The following is a 17,142-nucleotide window of genomic DNA, read 5'->3' as shown; positions in this document are numbered from 1 at the left end:
TGTCATTTGACATTTGAACAAACTTGGTAGACCTTCATCCCAGCATGCTACTCACCCACTTTATCTCAGGTGACCTTAAAATAGGCTTGCTTTCCAATCTATCTACCTATCACAGTAAATTTTCAAGACTTTTAAGATTTGAAAATGGACAAAAAATAGTAATTTGAAAGATTCCAAGTTATCTCAATCTTACCTTTCTCTTTTTAAAGGTTGAGTTTTAAAACATCTTCTAAATACATATTCTGTAATTGTTTTCAAGAAATAAAGTCGGAAAGCCTCTAATTTTGTCACATAGCAACGTGTACTGAAGTTTATTTTAATTAGTGATCGGAGATGTGCCGTTTACCGGTCCGTCTGCGGGTAAGCCTCTTTAAGCATGCAGAGGTCACTATAAACTATTAATAGCATTAAAATGCTGATATTTTACATAAAAGTCCTTTTGAGATCGAACATCATTGTTGTGTTTTTTTTTTTTTTTTTATAAGTGCAACAACTGAACGGCCATCCACATCTCGTACCGAAGGCTACAGTCAGGAGACTTTTGCGCGTCCAAACACTACAGCAGGTTCTTCTAGTGGACAGAGGTCAACAGGTGCCAGAGGTCAGGGTTCACAAGAATATCAAAGTTTCAAGATTAAATCAAATCGGGAAGAGAGCAGAACTGATTCTTCTTATGATCCATGGATGGATACAGATTCTGACAGAACGGAGACTGGTTCAATTGGACGTAACTCTTCAAGGGAGGCAACTGGAGGAGAAGATAATTTACTTGAGCAAGATGAGGATTATGATGAATACGCTGAGTTGCCAATGGATGAGGAGGTCATGCAAAACCAAAAGGAGGCAATGAGCTTCTTATTTGATGATGAAATGGATTATGGTAAAATGTTATCAATATATCTATATCATTTACAAACTTCAAGCATATTAAGCTTGATCGAAAAACAAAATGGCCAAGACATGGTCATCTTGAATTTGACAGATTGGAGTTTCTTACAGCTATTTCTCAGAAAGCACTCTATGGATTTTTCTCAAATTGTATATGTAGGTTCCTCGTGGTCCATTATTGTGCATCTTGAATTTTTTGAGGCTGATCAGAAACAATATGGCTGACAGGTTGCCATTTTGAATTTTGACAAGTTGAAGTTGATGCTGTTTCTCAGAAAGTACCAAATGGATCTTTCTCAAATTTTATGTGTAGTTTCTGCATGGTGCATAGTTGTGCATCTTGAATTTTGATACTAACTGGAAACAAAATGGCTGACAGGTGGCCATTTTTAATTTTTACAGGTTTTCAAATTTCATATGGAGGTTTGCTTTGGTCCCTAGTTCTATATATTGAATTTTGAGAGTGGTCGGTAAGCAAAATGGTGGACAGGTGCACTTGACTACTTTTTAAAATGCTGGTTTACATCTCATGAACCCATGGGCAGTTTTATATTATTGATAAAAAAGGTTGATTATTAATATGTCAAAATGAAAGAAGGGAAAAGTAGAGAAAAGATCAGTCTGTCATAGGATAAATACGCATCATTCATGGCGGGCACTAAGGTTCCGCTTGGATGAATGGTTTACAATTAACCCCTCCCAAAACTTTAAAAACTGTTTCACTAGGCAAGCGGGCTCATTTGAGGGTTAAACATGATATCGACTTTTAATTTCATGAGCAGATTCCTTGGGATTATCTGGGTTAGAGAGTGACCCAGACTTGGACCAATTCCTAATGAAACAAGCAGATAGCCGTAAGACTAACAGACACTTTATGAAGATGATGGACTTTAGGAAAAATCTGCCTTCCTTTAAAAAGAGAAAGGTAAGATTGAGATAACTTGGAATCTTTCAAATTACTATTTTTTGTCCATTTTCAAATCTTAAAAGTCTTGAAAATTTACTGTGATAGGTAGATAGATTGGAAAGCAAGCCTATTTTAAGGTCACCTGAGATAAAGTGGGTGAGTAGCATGCTGGGATGAAGGTCTACCAAGTTTGTTCAAATGTCAAATGACATTAACCGTCTCTCAAGGTGACAGGAGTTAATGGGTTAAATCTTTAAAACAACTCCATCTCAATAACCTGTGGCCAAGGGTCATGACATTAGGCCAGTAACATATCATGTTGGATGAAGGGTTACCAAGTTTGTTTATATTAATAACCTTAGCCTACTTTCAACATCACAGAGCCCAATATGCTTAAATCTTAAGCATGCTGCAGGCCCAATATCAGGTCTCCAGGCCTCTTGGTTATTGACCTCTTCAAGCTGATGAGCTAATAACCAAGAGGTCATGGTCATAGTAGCTTATCACAATTAAGGACATTGTCTCATGCTATTTTTCAAGATATTTTTACATTGATAAGATTGATTATATGAAATTAATGAAAGAAAAACTTGACTTTAGAATGTGTTTCAAAATCTAAGGACTATTCCATTAAAATACCTATATCTAATGAGGGGAATCCTGAAACAAAGAAATTCTAGGCATGATGGGTGCTGGAGAAAATAAAGCCTATCATTTACATTGTAGTAGCGTTTAAATTTAATCACCATTGTTTGTGGTCCCTGTTTAAAGAGGCCTACCCACAGACGGACCGGTAAACGGCACATCTCCGATCACTAAATAAACTTCAGTACACGTTTCTTTGTGACAAAATTAGAGGCTTTCCGACTTTATTTCTTGAAAACAATTACAGAATATGTATTTAAAAGACGTTTTAAAACTCAACCTGAGAGGGAAATGTATGGAATATAACGGCAAATCTTCTTTGTAAATCGCCGCTGCCTTTGAAGTTATCACTGTGCGGCACTGTGCACGTGCTTGTTTCTTTGATGTGTCAATCAAATTAGACTTATTGCGGGTTGCGATTAAATAAATAATATTTAAAAATGAGGTTTTAAAATCACTTTTCAGCGTTTTATAAGGAAAATAAAATGAAAAACTCAACAATTCCAACAATCTGTCATGTGTAAAAAATCTTTTTCTATTAGCCAATTTTTCTGATCTCTCTGCGGGCAAGCCTCTTTAACATAACTGGAGGCCTCCTATTGGGTAGATATTGTACTGGAATAGTTTAAAAAGATACAGGGGGAAAAACAGGAACTAATTAAAAATATTTTCAAAACAAAAGTTTGAAATACAATGTTTAACACAATGTTATGTGCAGTAATATTTAACAGATTGATTTGTCCTGCTGTGTGACAGGACATGTAACAATAATTATATAAATAATAAATGACGTCAAGCTGAAATGTACATTACCTCTGTGATTCAGGAAATACTGGAAGCCTTAGAATCACACCAATGCTTGGTAATAAGTGGTGAGACTGGATGTGGCAAGACTACACAGGTAAATATCGTAACTATTTACACACTCAGGTAAATATCTTAACTATTTACACACTCAGGTAAATATCGTAACTATTTACACACTCAGGTAAATATCGTAACTATTTACACACTCAGGTAAATATCGTAACTATTTACACACTCAGGTAAATATCGTAACTATTTACACACTCAGGTAAATATCTTAACTATTTACACACTCAGGTAAATATCTTAACTATTTACACACTCAGGTAAATATCGTAACTATTTACACACTCAGGTTGACAAAACATCCTTCAGAGTAGATCAAATCTTTAACCATCTCACACACTATATAAGACAGTGCTAGTACGCTTCACATTGGTCATTAGTCTAATGAAGGTGACAGTGTAGTCATCGAAACGTCACACTCTTAAATATCATATTGGTTGTGTCAAATAACTTCTATCATATTTACTTTACCAACCTGAAGGAAATGTTCTAGAATATATACCTAACTATATGCATATTAGGTAAATACCTTGGGATTTTGTACAAAAATTTGCAAATATATTAGCTGAAAATTATGTCTTCCAAGCATTTCAGATGTTTGGATTAGGCATGCTGCAGTAATTTCAGTAAAGCTACAGGATTGATTAAAATGGAACAAATTTTGATTTCAGGTGCCGCAGTTCATTCTAGACGACTACATATCACATGGGAAGGGCTCACAGTGTAAAGTGATATGTACTCAGCCAAGACGGATCAGCGCCATTTCTGTAAGTGTTGTGTAGTGGGGGATCAGTGTCATTTCTGTAAGTGTTGTGTAGTGGGGGATCAGTACCATTTCTGTAAGTGTTGTGTAGTGGGGGATCAGTGCCATTTCTGTAAGTGTTGTGTAGTGGGGGATCAGTGTCATTTCTGTAAGTGTTGTGTAGTGGGGGATCAGTGTCATTTCTGTAAGTGTAGTGGGGGATCAGTACCATTTCTGTAAGTGTTGTGTAGTGGGGGATCAGTGTCATTTCTGTAAGTGTCGTGTAGTGTGGGATCAGTGTCATTTCTGTAAGTGTTGTGTAGTGGGGGATCAGTGTCATTTCTGTAACTGTTGTGTAGTGGGGGATCATTGTCATTTCTGTAAGTGTTGTGTAGTTGGGGATTAGTACCATTTCTGTAAGTGTTGTGTAGTGGGGGATCAGTGCCATTTCTGTAAGTGTTGTGTAGTGGGGGATCAGTGTCATTTCTGTAAGTGTTGTGTAGTGGGGGATCAGTGTCATTTCTGTAAGTGTTGTGTAGTGGGGGATCAGTGTCATTTCTGTAAGTGTTGTGTAGTGGGGGATCAGTGTCATTTCTGTAACTGTTGTGTAGTGGGGGGACCAGTACCATTTCTGTAAGTGTTGTGTAGTGGGGGATCAGTACCATTTCTGTAAGTGTTGTGTAGTGGGGGATCAGTACCATTTCTGTAAGTGTTGTGTAGTGGGGGATCAGTACCATTTCTGTAAGTGTCGTGTAGTGGGGGATCAGTACCATTTCTGTAAGTGTTGTGTAGTGGGGGATCATTGTCATTTCTGTAAGTGTTGTGTAGTGGGGGATCAGTGTCATTTCTGTAAGTGTCGTGTAGTGGGGGATCAGTGTCAATTCTGTAAGTGTCGTGTAGTGGGGGATTAGTGTCATTTCTGTAAGTGTCGTGTAGTGTGGGATCAGTGTCACATCTGTAAGTGTTGTGTAGTGGGGGATCAGTGTCATTTCTGTAAGTGTCGTGTAGTGGGGGATCAGTGTCATTTCTGTAAGTGTTGTGTAGTGGGGGATCAGTACCATTTCTGTAAGTGTTGTGTAGTGGGGGATCAGTGTCATTTCTGTAAGTGTTGTGTAGTGGGGGATCAGTGTCATTTCTGTAAGTGTTGTGTAGTGGGGGATCAGTGCCATTTCTGTATGTGTATTGTAGTGGGGGATCAGTGTCATTTCTGTAAGTGTTGTGTAGTGGGGGATCAGTGTCATTTCTGTATGTGTATTGTAGTGGGGGATCACTGTCATTTCTGTAAGTGTAGTGGGGGATCAGTACCATTTCTGTAAGTGTTGTGTAGTGGGGGATCAGTGTCATTTCTGTAAGTGTCGTGTAGTGTGGGATCAGTGTCATTTCTGTAAGTGTCGTGTAGTAGGGGATCAGTGTCATTTCTGTAAGTGTTGTGTAGTGGGGGATCAGTGTCATTTCTGTAACTGTTGTGTAGTGGGGGATCATTGTCATTTCTGTAACTGTTGTGTAGTGGGGGATTAGTACCATTTCTGTAAGTGTTGTGTAGTGGGGGATCAGTGCCATTTCTGTAAGTGTTGTGTAGTGGGGGATCAGTGTCATTTCTGTAAGTGTTGTGTAGTGGGGGATCAGTGTCATTTCTGTAAGTGTTGTGTAGTGGGGGATCAGTGTCATTTCTGTAAGTGTTGTGTAGTGGGGGATCAGTGTCATTTCTGTAAGTGTCGTGTAGTGGGGGATCAGTGTCAATTCTGTAAGTGTCGTGTAGTGGGGGATTAGTGTCATTTCTGTAAGTGTCGTGTAGTGTGGGATCAGTGTCACATCTGTAAGTGTTGTGTAGTGGGGGATCAGTGTCATTTCTGTAAGTGTCGTGTAGTGGGGGATCAGTGTCATTTCTGTAAGTGTTGTGTAGTGGGGGATCAGTACCATTTCTGTAAGTGTTGTGTAGTGGGGGATCAGTGTCATTTCTGTAAGTGTATTGTAGTGGGGGATCAGTGTCATTTCTGGAAGTGTTGTGTAGTGGGGGATCAGTGTCATTTCTGTAAGTGTTGTGTAGTGGGGGACCAGTACCATCTCTGTAAGTGTTGTGTAGTGGGGGACCAGTACCATCTCTGTTAGTGTTGTGTAGTGGGGGATCAGTGTCATTTCTGTAAGTGTTGTGTAGTGGGAGATCAGTACCATTTCTGTAAGTGTTGTGTAGTGGGGGATCAGTGTCATTTCTGTAAGTGTTGTGTATTGGGGGATCAGTACCATTTCTGTAAGTGTTGTGTATTGGGGGATCAGCGCCATTTCTGTAAGTGTTGTGTAGTGGGGGACCAGTGCCATTTCTGTAAGTGTTGTGCAGTGGGGGATCAGTGTCATTTCTGTAAGTGTATTGTAGTGGGGGATCAGTACCATTTCTGTAAGTGTTGTGTAGTGGGGGATCAGTGTCATTTCTGTATGTGTTGTGTAGTGGGGGATTAGTACAGTGGTCCCCCTCTTATGAGACCACCTATGGGACAGGCATCAGGTGGTCTTATAATGGGGGTGGTCTTTGTTGAGAGTTTTGTCATCTGAGTGACGTCAGTGAAGTCAATGATCACACAAGCTAGTACATATTACATTATATACATAGACAATTCATTGTGTTAAGTTAAAATGTGTTTTTAAATGTTCTCTGTCAGTAATGTTTTGAATTTGGTTTACTTGTTGCATGTGTAAATTATTTCACAAAATTTAAGTGTAACGTTATATCTCGAATAATAAGCAAAAAACGTAAATAGGCACGCTTGAGTGCAGGATCCACAAAATTACCCCCCTCATCCCTGAAAAACGTCGATCTCTAATGTAAAAATACAGAAAATTTGCAGGTACGAATAGCTGAAAAGCACCAACAAAACTAGTTATAGAAAAAATACTTTAATCTGTTATTGTAAGCCTTAGTCCGAATTTTCTGACGATCTTACTACGTAGATACAAGGCAGCTTGAGATATTAATTAACATCAGAACCCTCGGATTATGTAAGCCGGTTGAAGAGAAACTAAACAATAATCCAAGCTCGGGATCTGAGTTCGGCGTTTTACCAACATTGGTTCCGATGCAATCTTTCTTGCATTACCACCATTGTGTATCATTTCTAAAACACCGATCTTTTGTTTAAGTGTAAAAACTTTTCGTTTCTTGCTGACTGCTGAGGATGTTCAGCCATCTTTGTAATAAATTGTTTTCATTACCGACAACGATGCGCACGCATACAGATAACAGGGGAGGTCACTCTAATGGAATTTCATCACGTTGTCTAGCTTCGTATACTGTAGTCCTACGTTGTACGTACAATTTAATAATAGCTTTGTATAATGGATACATTGTATACAGATTCCACAATATATTAAATTTGTGAAAATCACAACAAACCATTTGTCTACAAAAGGTAGGAGTAATTATCTTGTTTGTAAAAACATCGGTGGACAAAACAGCTCACTAGCTGGCTATCGCAGTGTAAACAACCTGTCAATCCAATGTGTCAAAGTTTACCTGGGTCCATGAATTTCAATGAGCTGGACGTTACACGCTTTTATTATTGATTATTCTATAATTTTAATGTCTTAATGAAACTTTGCAAAAATCTTGGTCGTTCACGAGAGGGATACCAAAGTACATTTCACGTTTTTGGGACATGATTAAGCGGTCGTTGGTCGGGTTAGCGGGGTGGTCGTTTAGAATGGGTAATTTATCGTTGGAAAACGTCGGTGAACGCGAAACTTGGTCGCATACAGGGAGTGGTCGTTCTTGAGAGTGGTCGTAAATAGGGGGACCACTGTACCATTTCTGTAAGTGTTGTGTAGTGGGGGATCAGTGTCATTTATGTAAGTGTTGTGTAGTGGGGGATCAGTGTCATTTCTGTAAGTGTTGTGTAGTGGGGTATCAGTGTCATTTCTGTAAGTGTTGTGTAGTGGGGGACCAGTACCATTTCTGTAAGTGTTGTGTAGTGGGGGATCAGTGTCATTTCTGTAAGTGTTGTGTAGTGGGGGATCAGTACCATTTCTGTAAGTGTTGTGTAGTGGGGGACCAGTACCATTTCTGTAAGTGTTGTGTAGTGGGGGATCAGTACCATTTCTGTAAGTGTAGTGGGGGACCAGTACCATCTCTGTAAGTGTAGTGGGGGATCAGTACCATCTCTGTAAGTGTAGTGGGGGACCAGTGTCATTTCTGTAAGTGTTGTGTAGTGGGGGATCAGTGTCATTTCTGTAAGTGTTGTGTAGTGGGGGATCAGTACCATCTCTGTAAGTGTTGTGTAGTGGGGGATCAGTACCATTTCTGTAAGTGTAGTGGGGGACCAGTACCATTTCTGTAAGTGTAGTGGGGGACCAGTACCATCTCTGTAAGTGTAGTGGGGGACCAGTACCATCTCTGTAAGTGTAGTGGGGGACCAGTACCATTTCTGTAAGTGTAGTGGGGGATCAGTACCATCTCTGTAAGTGTAGTGGGGGATCAGTACCATCTCTGTAAGTGTTGTGTAGTGGGGGACCAGTACCATCTCTGTAAGTGTAGTGGGGGATCAGTACCATCTCTGTAAGTGTAGTGGGGGACCAGTACCATCTCTGTAAGTGTAGTGGGGGACCAGTACCATCTCTGTAAGTGTAGTGGGGGACCAGTACCATCTCTGTAAGTGTAGTGGGGGACCAGTACCATCTCTGTAAGTGTTGTGTAGTGGGGGACCAGTACCATCTCTGTAAGTGTAGTGGGGGACCAGTACCATCTCTGTAAGTGTAGTGGGGGACCAGTACCATCTCTGTAAGTGTAGTGGGGGACCAGTACCATCTCTGTAAGTGTAGTGGGGGATCAGTACCATCTCTGTAAGTGTAGTGGGGGACCAGTACCATCTCTGTAAGTGTAGTGGGGGACCAGTACCATCTCTGTAAGTGTAGTGGGGGACCAGTACCATCTCTGGAAGTGTAGTGGGGGACCAGTACCATCTCTGTAAGTGTAGTGGGGGACCAGTACCATCTCTGTAAGTGTTGTGTAGTGGGGGACCAGTACCATCTCTGTAAGTGTAGTGGGGGACCAGTACCATCTCTGTAAGTGTTGTGGGGGACCAGTACCATCTCTGTAAGTGTTGTGGGGGACCAGTACCATCTCTGTAAGTGTAGTGGGGGACCAGTACCATCTCTGTAAGTGTAGTGTAGTGGGGGACCAGTACCATTTCTGTAAGTGTAGTGGGGGACCAGTACCATCTCTGTAAGTGTAGTGTAGTGGGGGACCAGTACCATCTCTGTAAGTGTAGTGGGGGACCAGTACCATCTCTGTAAGTGTTGTGGTGGACCAGTACCATCTCTGTAAGTGTAGTGGGGGACCAGTACCATCTCTGTAAGTGTTGTGGTGGACCAGTACCATCTCTGTAAGTGTTGTGTAGTGGGGGACCAGTACCATCTCTGTAAGTGTAGTGGGGGACCAGTACCATCTCTGTAAGTGTTGTGTAGTGGGGGACCAGTACCATCTCTGTAAGTGTAGTGGGGGACCAGTACCATCTCTGTAAGTGTAGTGGGGGACCAGTACCATCTCTGTAAGTGTTGTGTAGTGGGGGACCAGTACCATCTCTGTAAGTGTAGTGGGGGACCAGTACCATCTCTGTAAGTGTTGTGGGGGACCAGTACCATCTCTGTAAGTGTAGTGGGGGACCAGTACCATCTCTGTAAGTGTAGTGGGGGACCAGTACCATCTCTGTAAGTGTTGTGGTGGACCAGTACCATCTCTGTAAGTGTTGTGTAGTGGGGGACCAGTACCATCTCTGTAAGTGTAGTGGGGGACCAGTACCATCTCTGTAAGTGTTGTGTAGTGGGGGACCAGTACCATCTCTGTAAGTGTAGTGGGGGACCAGTACCATTTCTGTAAGTGTAGTGGGGGACCAGTACCATCTCTGTAAGTGTAGTGGGGGACCAGTACCATCTCTGTAAGTGTAGTGGGGGACCAGTACCATCTCTGTAAGTGTAGTGGGGGACCAGTACCATCTCTGTAAGTGTAGTGGGGGACCAGTACCATTTCTGTAAGTGTAGTGGGGGACCAGTACCATCTCTGTAAGTGTAGTGGGGGACCAGTACCATCTCTGTAAGTGTAGTGGGGGACCAGTACCATCTCTGTAAGTGTAGTGGGGGACCAGTACCATCTCTGTAAGTGTTGTGGGGGACCAGTACCATCTCTGTAAGTGTAGTGGGGGACCAGTACCATCTCTGTAAGTGTAGTGGGGGACCAGTACCATCTCTGTAAGTGTAGTGGGGGACCAGTACCATCTCTGTAAGTGTAGTGGGGGACCAGTACCATCTCTGTAAGTGTAGTGGGGGACCAGTACCATTTCTGTAAGTGTAGTGGGGGATCAGTACCATCTCTGTAAGTGTAGTGGGGGATCAGTACCATCTCTGTAAGTGTTGTGTAGTGGGGGACCAGTACCATCTCTGTAAGTGTAGTGGGGGACCAGTACCATCTCTGTAAGTGTAGTGGGGGACCAGTACCATCTCTGTAAGTGTAGTGGGGGACCAGTACCATCTCTGTAAGTGTTGTGTAGTGGGGGACCAGTACCATCTCTGTAAGTGTAGTGGGGGACCAGTACCATCTCTGTAAGTGTTGTGGGGGACCAGTACCATCTCTGTAAGTGTAGTGGGGGACCAGTACCATCTCTGTAAGTGTAGTGGGGGACCAGTACCATCTCTGTAAGTGTAGTGGGGGACCAGTACCATCTCTGTAAGTGTAGTGTAGTGGGGGACCAGTACCATTTCTGTAAGTGTAGTGGGGGACCAGTACCATCTCTGTAAGTGTAGTGTAGTGGGGGACCAGTACCATCTCTGTAAGTGTAGTGGGGGACCAGTACCATCTCTGTAAGTGTTGTGGTGGACCAGTACCATCTCTGTAAGTGTAGTGGGGGTCCAGTACCATCTCTGTAAGTGTAGTGGGGGACCAGTACCATCTCTGTAAGTGTTGTGTAGTGGGGGACCAGTACCATCTCTGTAAGTGTAGTGGGGGACCAGTACCATCTCTGTAAGTGTTGTGGTGGACCAGTACCATCTCTGTAAGTGTAGTGGGGGACCAGTACCATCTCTGTAAGTGTTGTGGTGGACCAGTACCATCTCTGTAAGTGTTGTGTAGTGGGGGACCAGTACCATCTCTGTAAGTGTAGTGGGGGACCAGTACCATCTCTGTAAGTGTTGTGTAGTGGGGGACCAGTACCATCTCTGTAAGTGTAGTGGGGGACCAGTACCATTTCTGTAAGTGTAGTGGGGGACCAGTACCATCTCTGTAAGTGTAGTGGGGGACCAGTACCATCTCTGTAAGTGTAGTGGGGGACCAGTACCATCTCTGTAAGTGTAGTGGGGGATCAGTACCATCTCTGTAAGTGTTGTGTAGTGGGGGACCAGTACCATCTCTGTAAGTGTAGTGGGGGACCAGTACCATCTCTGTAAGTGTAGTGGGGGACCAGTACCATCTCTGTAAGTGTAGTGGGGGACCAGTACCATCTCTGTAAGTGTTGTGGGGGACCAGTACCATCTCTGTAAGTGTAGTGGGGGACCAGTGCCATCTCTGTAAGTGAAGTGTAGTGGGGGACCAGTGCCATCTCTGTAAGTGTAGTGTAGTGGGGGACCAGTACCATCTCTGTAAGTGTAGTGTAGTGGGGGACCAGTACCATTTCTGTAAGTGTAGTGGGGGACCAGTACCATTTCTGTAAGTGTAGTATAGTGGGGGACCAGTACCATCTCTGTAAGTGTAGTGGGGGACCAGTACCATCTCTGTAAGTGTAGTGGGGGACCAGTACCATCTCTGTAAGTGTAGTGGGGGACCAGTACCATCTCTGTAAGTGTAGTGGGGGACCAGTACCATCTCTGTAAGTGTAGTGGGGGACCAGTACCATCTCTGTAAGTGTAGTGGGGGACCAGTACCATCTCTGTAAGTGTTGTGTAGTGGGGGACCAGTACCATCTCTGTAAGTGTTGTGTAGTGGGGGACCAGTACCATCTCTGTAAGTGTAGTGGGGGACCAGTACCATCTCTGTAAGTGTTGTGGGGGACCAGTACCATCTCTGTAAGTGTAGTGGGGGACCAGTACCATCTCTGTAAGTGTAGTGGGGGACCAGTACCATCTCTGTAAGTGTAGTGTAGTGGGGGACCAGTACCATTTCTGTAAGTGTAGTGGGGGACCAGTACCATCTCTGTAAGTGTAGTGTAGTGGGGGACCAGTACCATCTCTGTAAGTGTAGTGGGGGACCAGTACCATCTCTGTAAGTGTTGTGGTGGACCAGTACCATCTCTGTAAGTGTAATGTAGTGGGGGACCAGTACCATCTCTGTAAGTGTAGTGGGGGACCAGTACCATCTCTGTAAGTGTTGTGTAGTGGGGGACCAGTACCATCTCTGTAAGTGTAGTGGGGGACCAGTACCATCTCTGTAAGTGTTGTGGTGGACCAGTACCATCTCTGTAAGTGTAGTGGGGGACCAGTACCATCTCTGTAAGTGTTGTGGTGGACCAGTACCATCTCTGTAAGTGTTGTGTAGTGGGGGACCAGTACCATCTCTGTAAGTGTAGTGGGGGACCAGTACCATCTCTGTAAGTGTTGTGTAGTGGGGGACCAGTACCATCTCTGTAAGTGTAGTGGGGGACCAGTACCATTTCTGTAAGTGTAGTGGGGGACCAGTACCATCTCTGTAAGTGTAGTGGGGGACCAGTACCATCTCTGTAAGTGTAGTGGGGGACCAGTACCATCTCTGTAAGTGTAGTGGGGGACCAGTACCATCTCTGTAAGTGTAGTGGGGGACCAGTACCATCTCTGTAAGTGTTGTGGGGGACCAGTACCATCTCTGTAAGTGTAGTGGGGGACCAGTACCATCTCTGTAAGTGTTGTGGGGGACCAGTACCATCTCTGTAAGTGTAGTGGGGGACCAGTACCATCTCTGTAAGTGTAGTGGGGGACCAGTGCCATCTCTGTAAGTGTAGTGTAGTGGGGGACCAGTACCATCTCTGTAAGTGTAGTGTAGTGGGGGACCAGTACCATTTCTGTAAGTGTAGTGGGGGACCAGTACCATTTCTGTAAGTGTAGTGTAGTGGGGGACCAGTACCATCTCTGTAAGTGTAGTGGGGGACCAGTACCATCTCTGTAAGTGTAGTGGGGGACCAGTACCATCTCTGTAAGTGTAGTGGGGGACCAGTACCATCTCTGTAAGTGTAGTGGGGGACCAGTACCATCTCTGTAAGTGTAGTGGGGGACCAGTACCATCTCTGTAAGTGTAGTGGGGGACCAGTACCATCTCTGTAAGTGTAGTGGGGGACCAGTACCATCTCTGTAAGTGTAGTGGGGGACCAGTACCATCTCTGTAAGTGTTGTGTAGTGGGGGACCAGTACCATCTCTGTAAGTGTAGTGGGGGACCAGTACCATCTCTGTAAGTGTTGTGGGGGACCAGTACCATCTCTGTAAGTGTAGTGGGGGACCAGTACCATCTCTGTAAGTGTAGTGGGGGACCAGTACCATCTCTGTAAGTGTAGTGTAGTGGGGGACCAGTACCATTTCTGTAAGTGTAGTGGGGGACCAGTACCATCTCTGTAAGTGTAGTGGGGGACCAGTACCATTTCTGTAAGTGTAGTGGGGGACCAGTACCATCTCTGTAAGTGTAGTGGGGGACCAGTACCATCTCTGTAAGTGTAGTGGGGGACCAGTACCATCTCTGTAAGTGTAGTGGGGGACCAGTACCATCTCTGTAAGTGTAGTGGGGGACCAGTACCATCTCTGTAAGTGTTGTGGGGGACCAGTACCATCTCTGTAAGTGTAGTGGGGGACCAGTACCATCTCTGTAAGTGTAGTGGGGGACCAGTACCATTTCTGTAAGTATAGTGGGGGATCAGTACCATCTCTGTAAGTGTAGTGGGGGATCAGTACCATCTCTGTAAGTGTTGTGTAGTGGGGGACCAGTACCATCTCTGTAAGTGTAGTGGGGGATCAGTACCATCTCTGTAAGTGTAGTGGGGGACCAGTACCATCTCTGTAAGTGTAGTGGGGGACCAGTACCATCTCTGTAAGTGTAGTGGGGGACCAGTACCATCTCTGTAAGTGTAGTGGGGGACCAGTACCATCTCTGTAAGTGTAGTGGGGGACCAGTACCATCTATGTAAGTGTAGTGGGGGACTAGTACCATCTCTGTAAGTGTAGTGGGGGACCAGTACCATCTCTGTAAGTGTTGTGGGGGACCAGTACCATCTCTGTAAGTGTAGTGGGGGACCAGTACCATCTCTGTAAGTGTAGTGGGGGACCAGTGCCATCTCTGTAAGTGTAGTGTAGTGGGGGACCAGTACCATCTCTGTAAGTGTAGTGTAGTGGGGGACCAGTACCATTTCTGTAAGTGTAGTGGGGGACCAGTACCATCTCTGTAAGTGTAGTGTAGTGGGGGACCAGTACCATCTCTGTAAGTGTAGTGGGGGACCAGTACCATCTCTGTAAGTGTTGTGGGGGACCAGTACCATCTCTGTAAGTGTAGTGGGGGACCAGTACCATCTCTGTAAGTGTTGTGGTGGACCAGTACCATCTCTGTAAGTGTTGTGTAGTGGGGGACCAGTACCATCTCTGTAAGTGTTGTGTAGTGGGGGACCAGTACCATCTCTGTAAGTGTAGTGGGGGACCAGTACCATTTCTGTAAGTGTAGTGGGGGACCAGTACCATCTCTGTAAGTGTTGTGTTGTGGGGGACCAGTACCATCTCTGTAAGTGTAGTGGGGGACCAGTACCATCTCTGTAAGTGTTGTGTTGTGGGGGACCAGTACCATCTCTGTAAGTGTTGTGTTGTGGGGGACCAGTACCATCTCTGTAAGTGTTGTGTTGTGGGGGACCAGTACCATCTCTGTAAGTGTTGTGTTGTGGGGGACCAGTACCATCTCTGTAAGTGTTGTGTTGTGGGGGACCAGTACCATCTCTGTAAGTGTTGTGTTGTGGGGGACCAGTACCATCTCTGTAAGTGTTGTGGGGGACCAGTACCATCTCTGTAAGTGTTGTGTAGTGGGGGACCAGTACCATCTCTGTAAGTGTTGTGGGGGACCAGTACCATCTCTGTAAGTGTAGTGGGGGACCAGTACCATCTCTGTAAGTGTAGTGGGGGACCAGTACCATCTCTGTAAGTGTAGTGGGGGACCAGTACCATCTCTGTAAGTGTAGTGGGGGACCAGTACCATCTATGTAAGTGTAGTGGGGGACCAGTACCATCTCTGTAAGTGTAGTGGGGGACCAGTACCATCTCTGTAAGTGTTGTGGGGGACCAGTACCATCTCTGTAAGTGTAGTGGGGGACCAGTACCATCTCTGTAAGTGTAGTGGGGGACCAGTGCCATCTCTGTAAGTGTAGTGTAGTGGGGGACCAGTACCATCTCTGTAAGTGTAGTGTAGTGGGGGACCAGTACCATTTCTGTAAGTGTAGTGGGGGACCAGTACCATCTCTGTAAGTGTAGTGTAGTGGGGGACCAGTACCATCTATGTAAGTGTAGTGGGGGACCAGTACCATCTCTATAAGTGTTGTGGGGGACCAGTACCATCTCTGTAAGTGTAGTGGGGGACCAGTACCATCTCTGTAAGTGTTGTGGTGGACCAGTACCATCTCTGTAAGTGTTGTGTAGTGGGGGACCAGTACCATCTCTGTAAGTGTTGTGTAGTGGGGGACCAGTACCATCTCTGTAAGTGTAGTGGGGGACCAGTACCATTTCTGTAAGTGTAGTGGGGGACCAGTACCATCTCTGTAAGTGTTGTGTTGTGGGGGGCCAGTACCATCTCTGTAAGTGTAGTGGGGGACCAGTACCATCTCTGTAAGTGTTGTGTTGTGGGGGACCAGTACCATCTCTGTAAGTGTTGTGTTGTGGGGGACCAGTACCATCTCTGTAAGTGTTGTGTTGTGGGGGACCAGTACCATCTCTGTAAGTGTTGTGTTGTGGGGGACCAGTACCATCTCTGTAAGTGTTGTGTTGTGGGGGACCAGTACCATCTCTGTAAGTGTTGTGTTGTGGGGGACCAGTACCATCTCTGTAAGTGTTGTGGGGGACCAGTACCATCTCTGTAAGTGTTGTGTAGTGGGGGACCAGTACCATCTCTGTAAGTGTTGTGTAGTGGGGGACCAGTACCATCTCTGTAAGTGTTGTGTAGTGGGGGACCAGTACCATCTCTGTAAGTGTTGTGTAGTGGGGGACCAGTACCATCTCTGTAAGTGTTGTGTAGTGGGGGACCAGTACCATCTCTGTAAGTGTAGTGGGGGACCAGTACCATCTCTGTAAGTGTTGTGTAGTGGGGGACCAGTACCATCTCTGTAAGTGTTGTGTAGTGGGGGACCAGTACCATCTCTGTAAGTGTTGTGTAGTGGGGGACCAGTACCATCTCTGTAAGTGTAGTGGGGGACCAGTACCATCTCTGTAAGTGTAGTGGGGGACCATAGTGAGTATGACTGGAGCAGGTTTGTTGGAACACATGACTGTAGGGCTTTGATAAATTGAAGAAAATGAAATCTTTTAAACAGTAGAAATTTACATTGTTTTTAGCTGATTCAGTATTTATCCCATCTCTGGTAATAAACTTAAGCAATGCCTATTCCACTTTCAGTGTAATGCTATCAAATGCTTATCATCCTTCAAAAAGTCCATTTCTCTGCTTTGAGTCGTAAGTTATGTGTTAGTCAAACATGATTGTTACAGGATTATATGTACAACAACATGAAAAGATACCTGTGACTACCAATTATCTCTCAAGTAATCAAGCAACATAAAAGTTTTAGTATGGCACTTCTTAACAGGTAAATGATGTTAGGTATTAGATTTTGGTGTAACTTTTCCTTCCAGGAGTTTGTTTATGGGATGAATATGACATATCTGAACATTTAAAAATTACATCCAGTTATTATTTTTTGCTGTTTTATTACAGGTGGCGGAGCGGGTAGCAGACGAGCGTGGACAAAATTTAGATGGTGGGGACATTGGATACTCTATCAGACTAGAAAGGTGGGTTGTAGTGGTGGAAAAAAAGGTGTGTTGGACAGATTTTTGTCTAATTTGAGTCTAGCATGAAAAAAATACCTTTTCACATGAATTTAGTAATATAGATGCAGTACATACCATACA

At 44.4% G+C, this 17,142-nt stretch overlaps 1 protein-coding gene across 1 annotated transcript in view; it reads left to right on the top strand.

The window, feature by feature from the left end:
- Positions 1–17,142, top strand: part of LOC117344464 (ATP-dependent DNA/RNA helicase DHX36-like) — a gene marked incomplete in the record, with an annotated part of 50,808 nt that overhangs the window by 7,853 nt on the left and 25,813 nt on the right. Inside the window, 5 exon segments of the mRNA XM_033907209.1 lie at positions 486–880; positions 1,671–1,813; positions 3,267–3,341; positions 3,985–4,080; positions 16,946–17,022. Of these exon segments, the coding sequence (XP_033763100.1) occupies positions 486–880; positions 1,671–1,813; positions 3,267–3,341; positions 3,985–4,080; positions 16,946–17,022 (786 nt within the window).

Source organism: Pecten maximus, chromosome 16 (assembly GCF_902652985.1).
Source record: "Pecten maximus chromosome 16, xPecMax1.1, whole genome shotgun sequence".
In the NCBI taxonomy this organism is placed as follows: Eukaryota; Metazoa; Mollusca; class Bivalvia; order Pectinida; family Pectinidae; genus Pecten; species Pecten maximus.
Note: the sequence above shows the minus strand (reverse complement) of the source record. Positions and strands in the feature narration are given on the sequence as shown.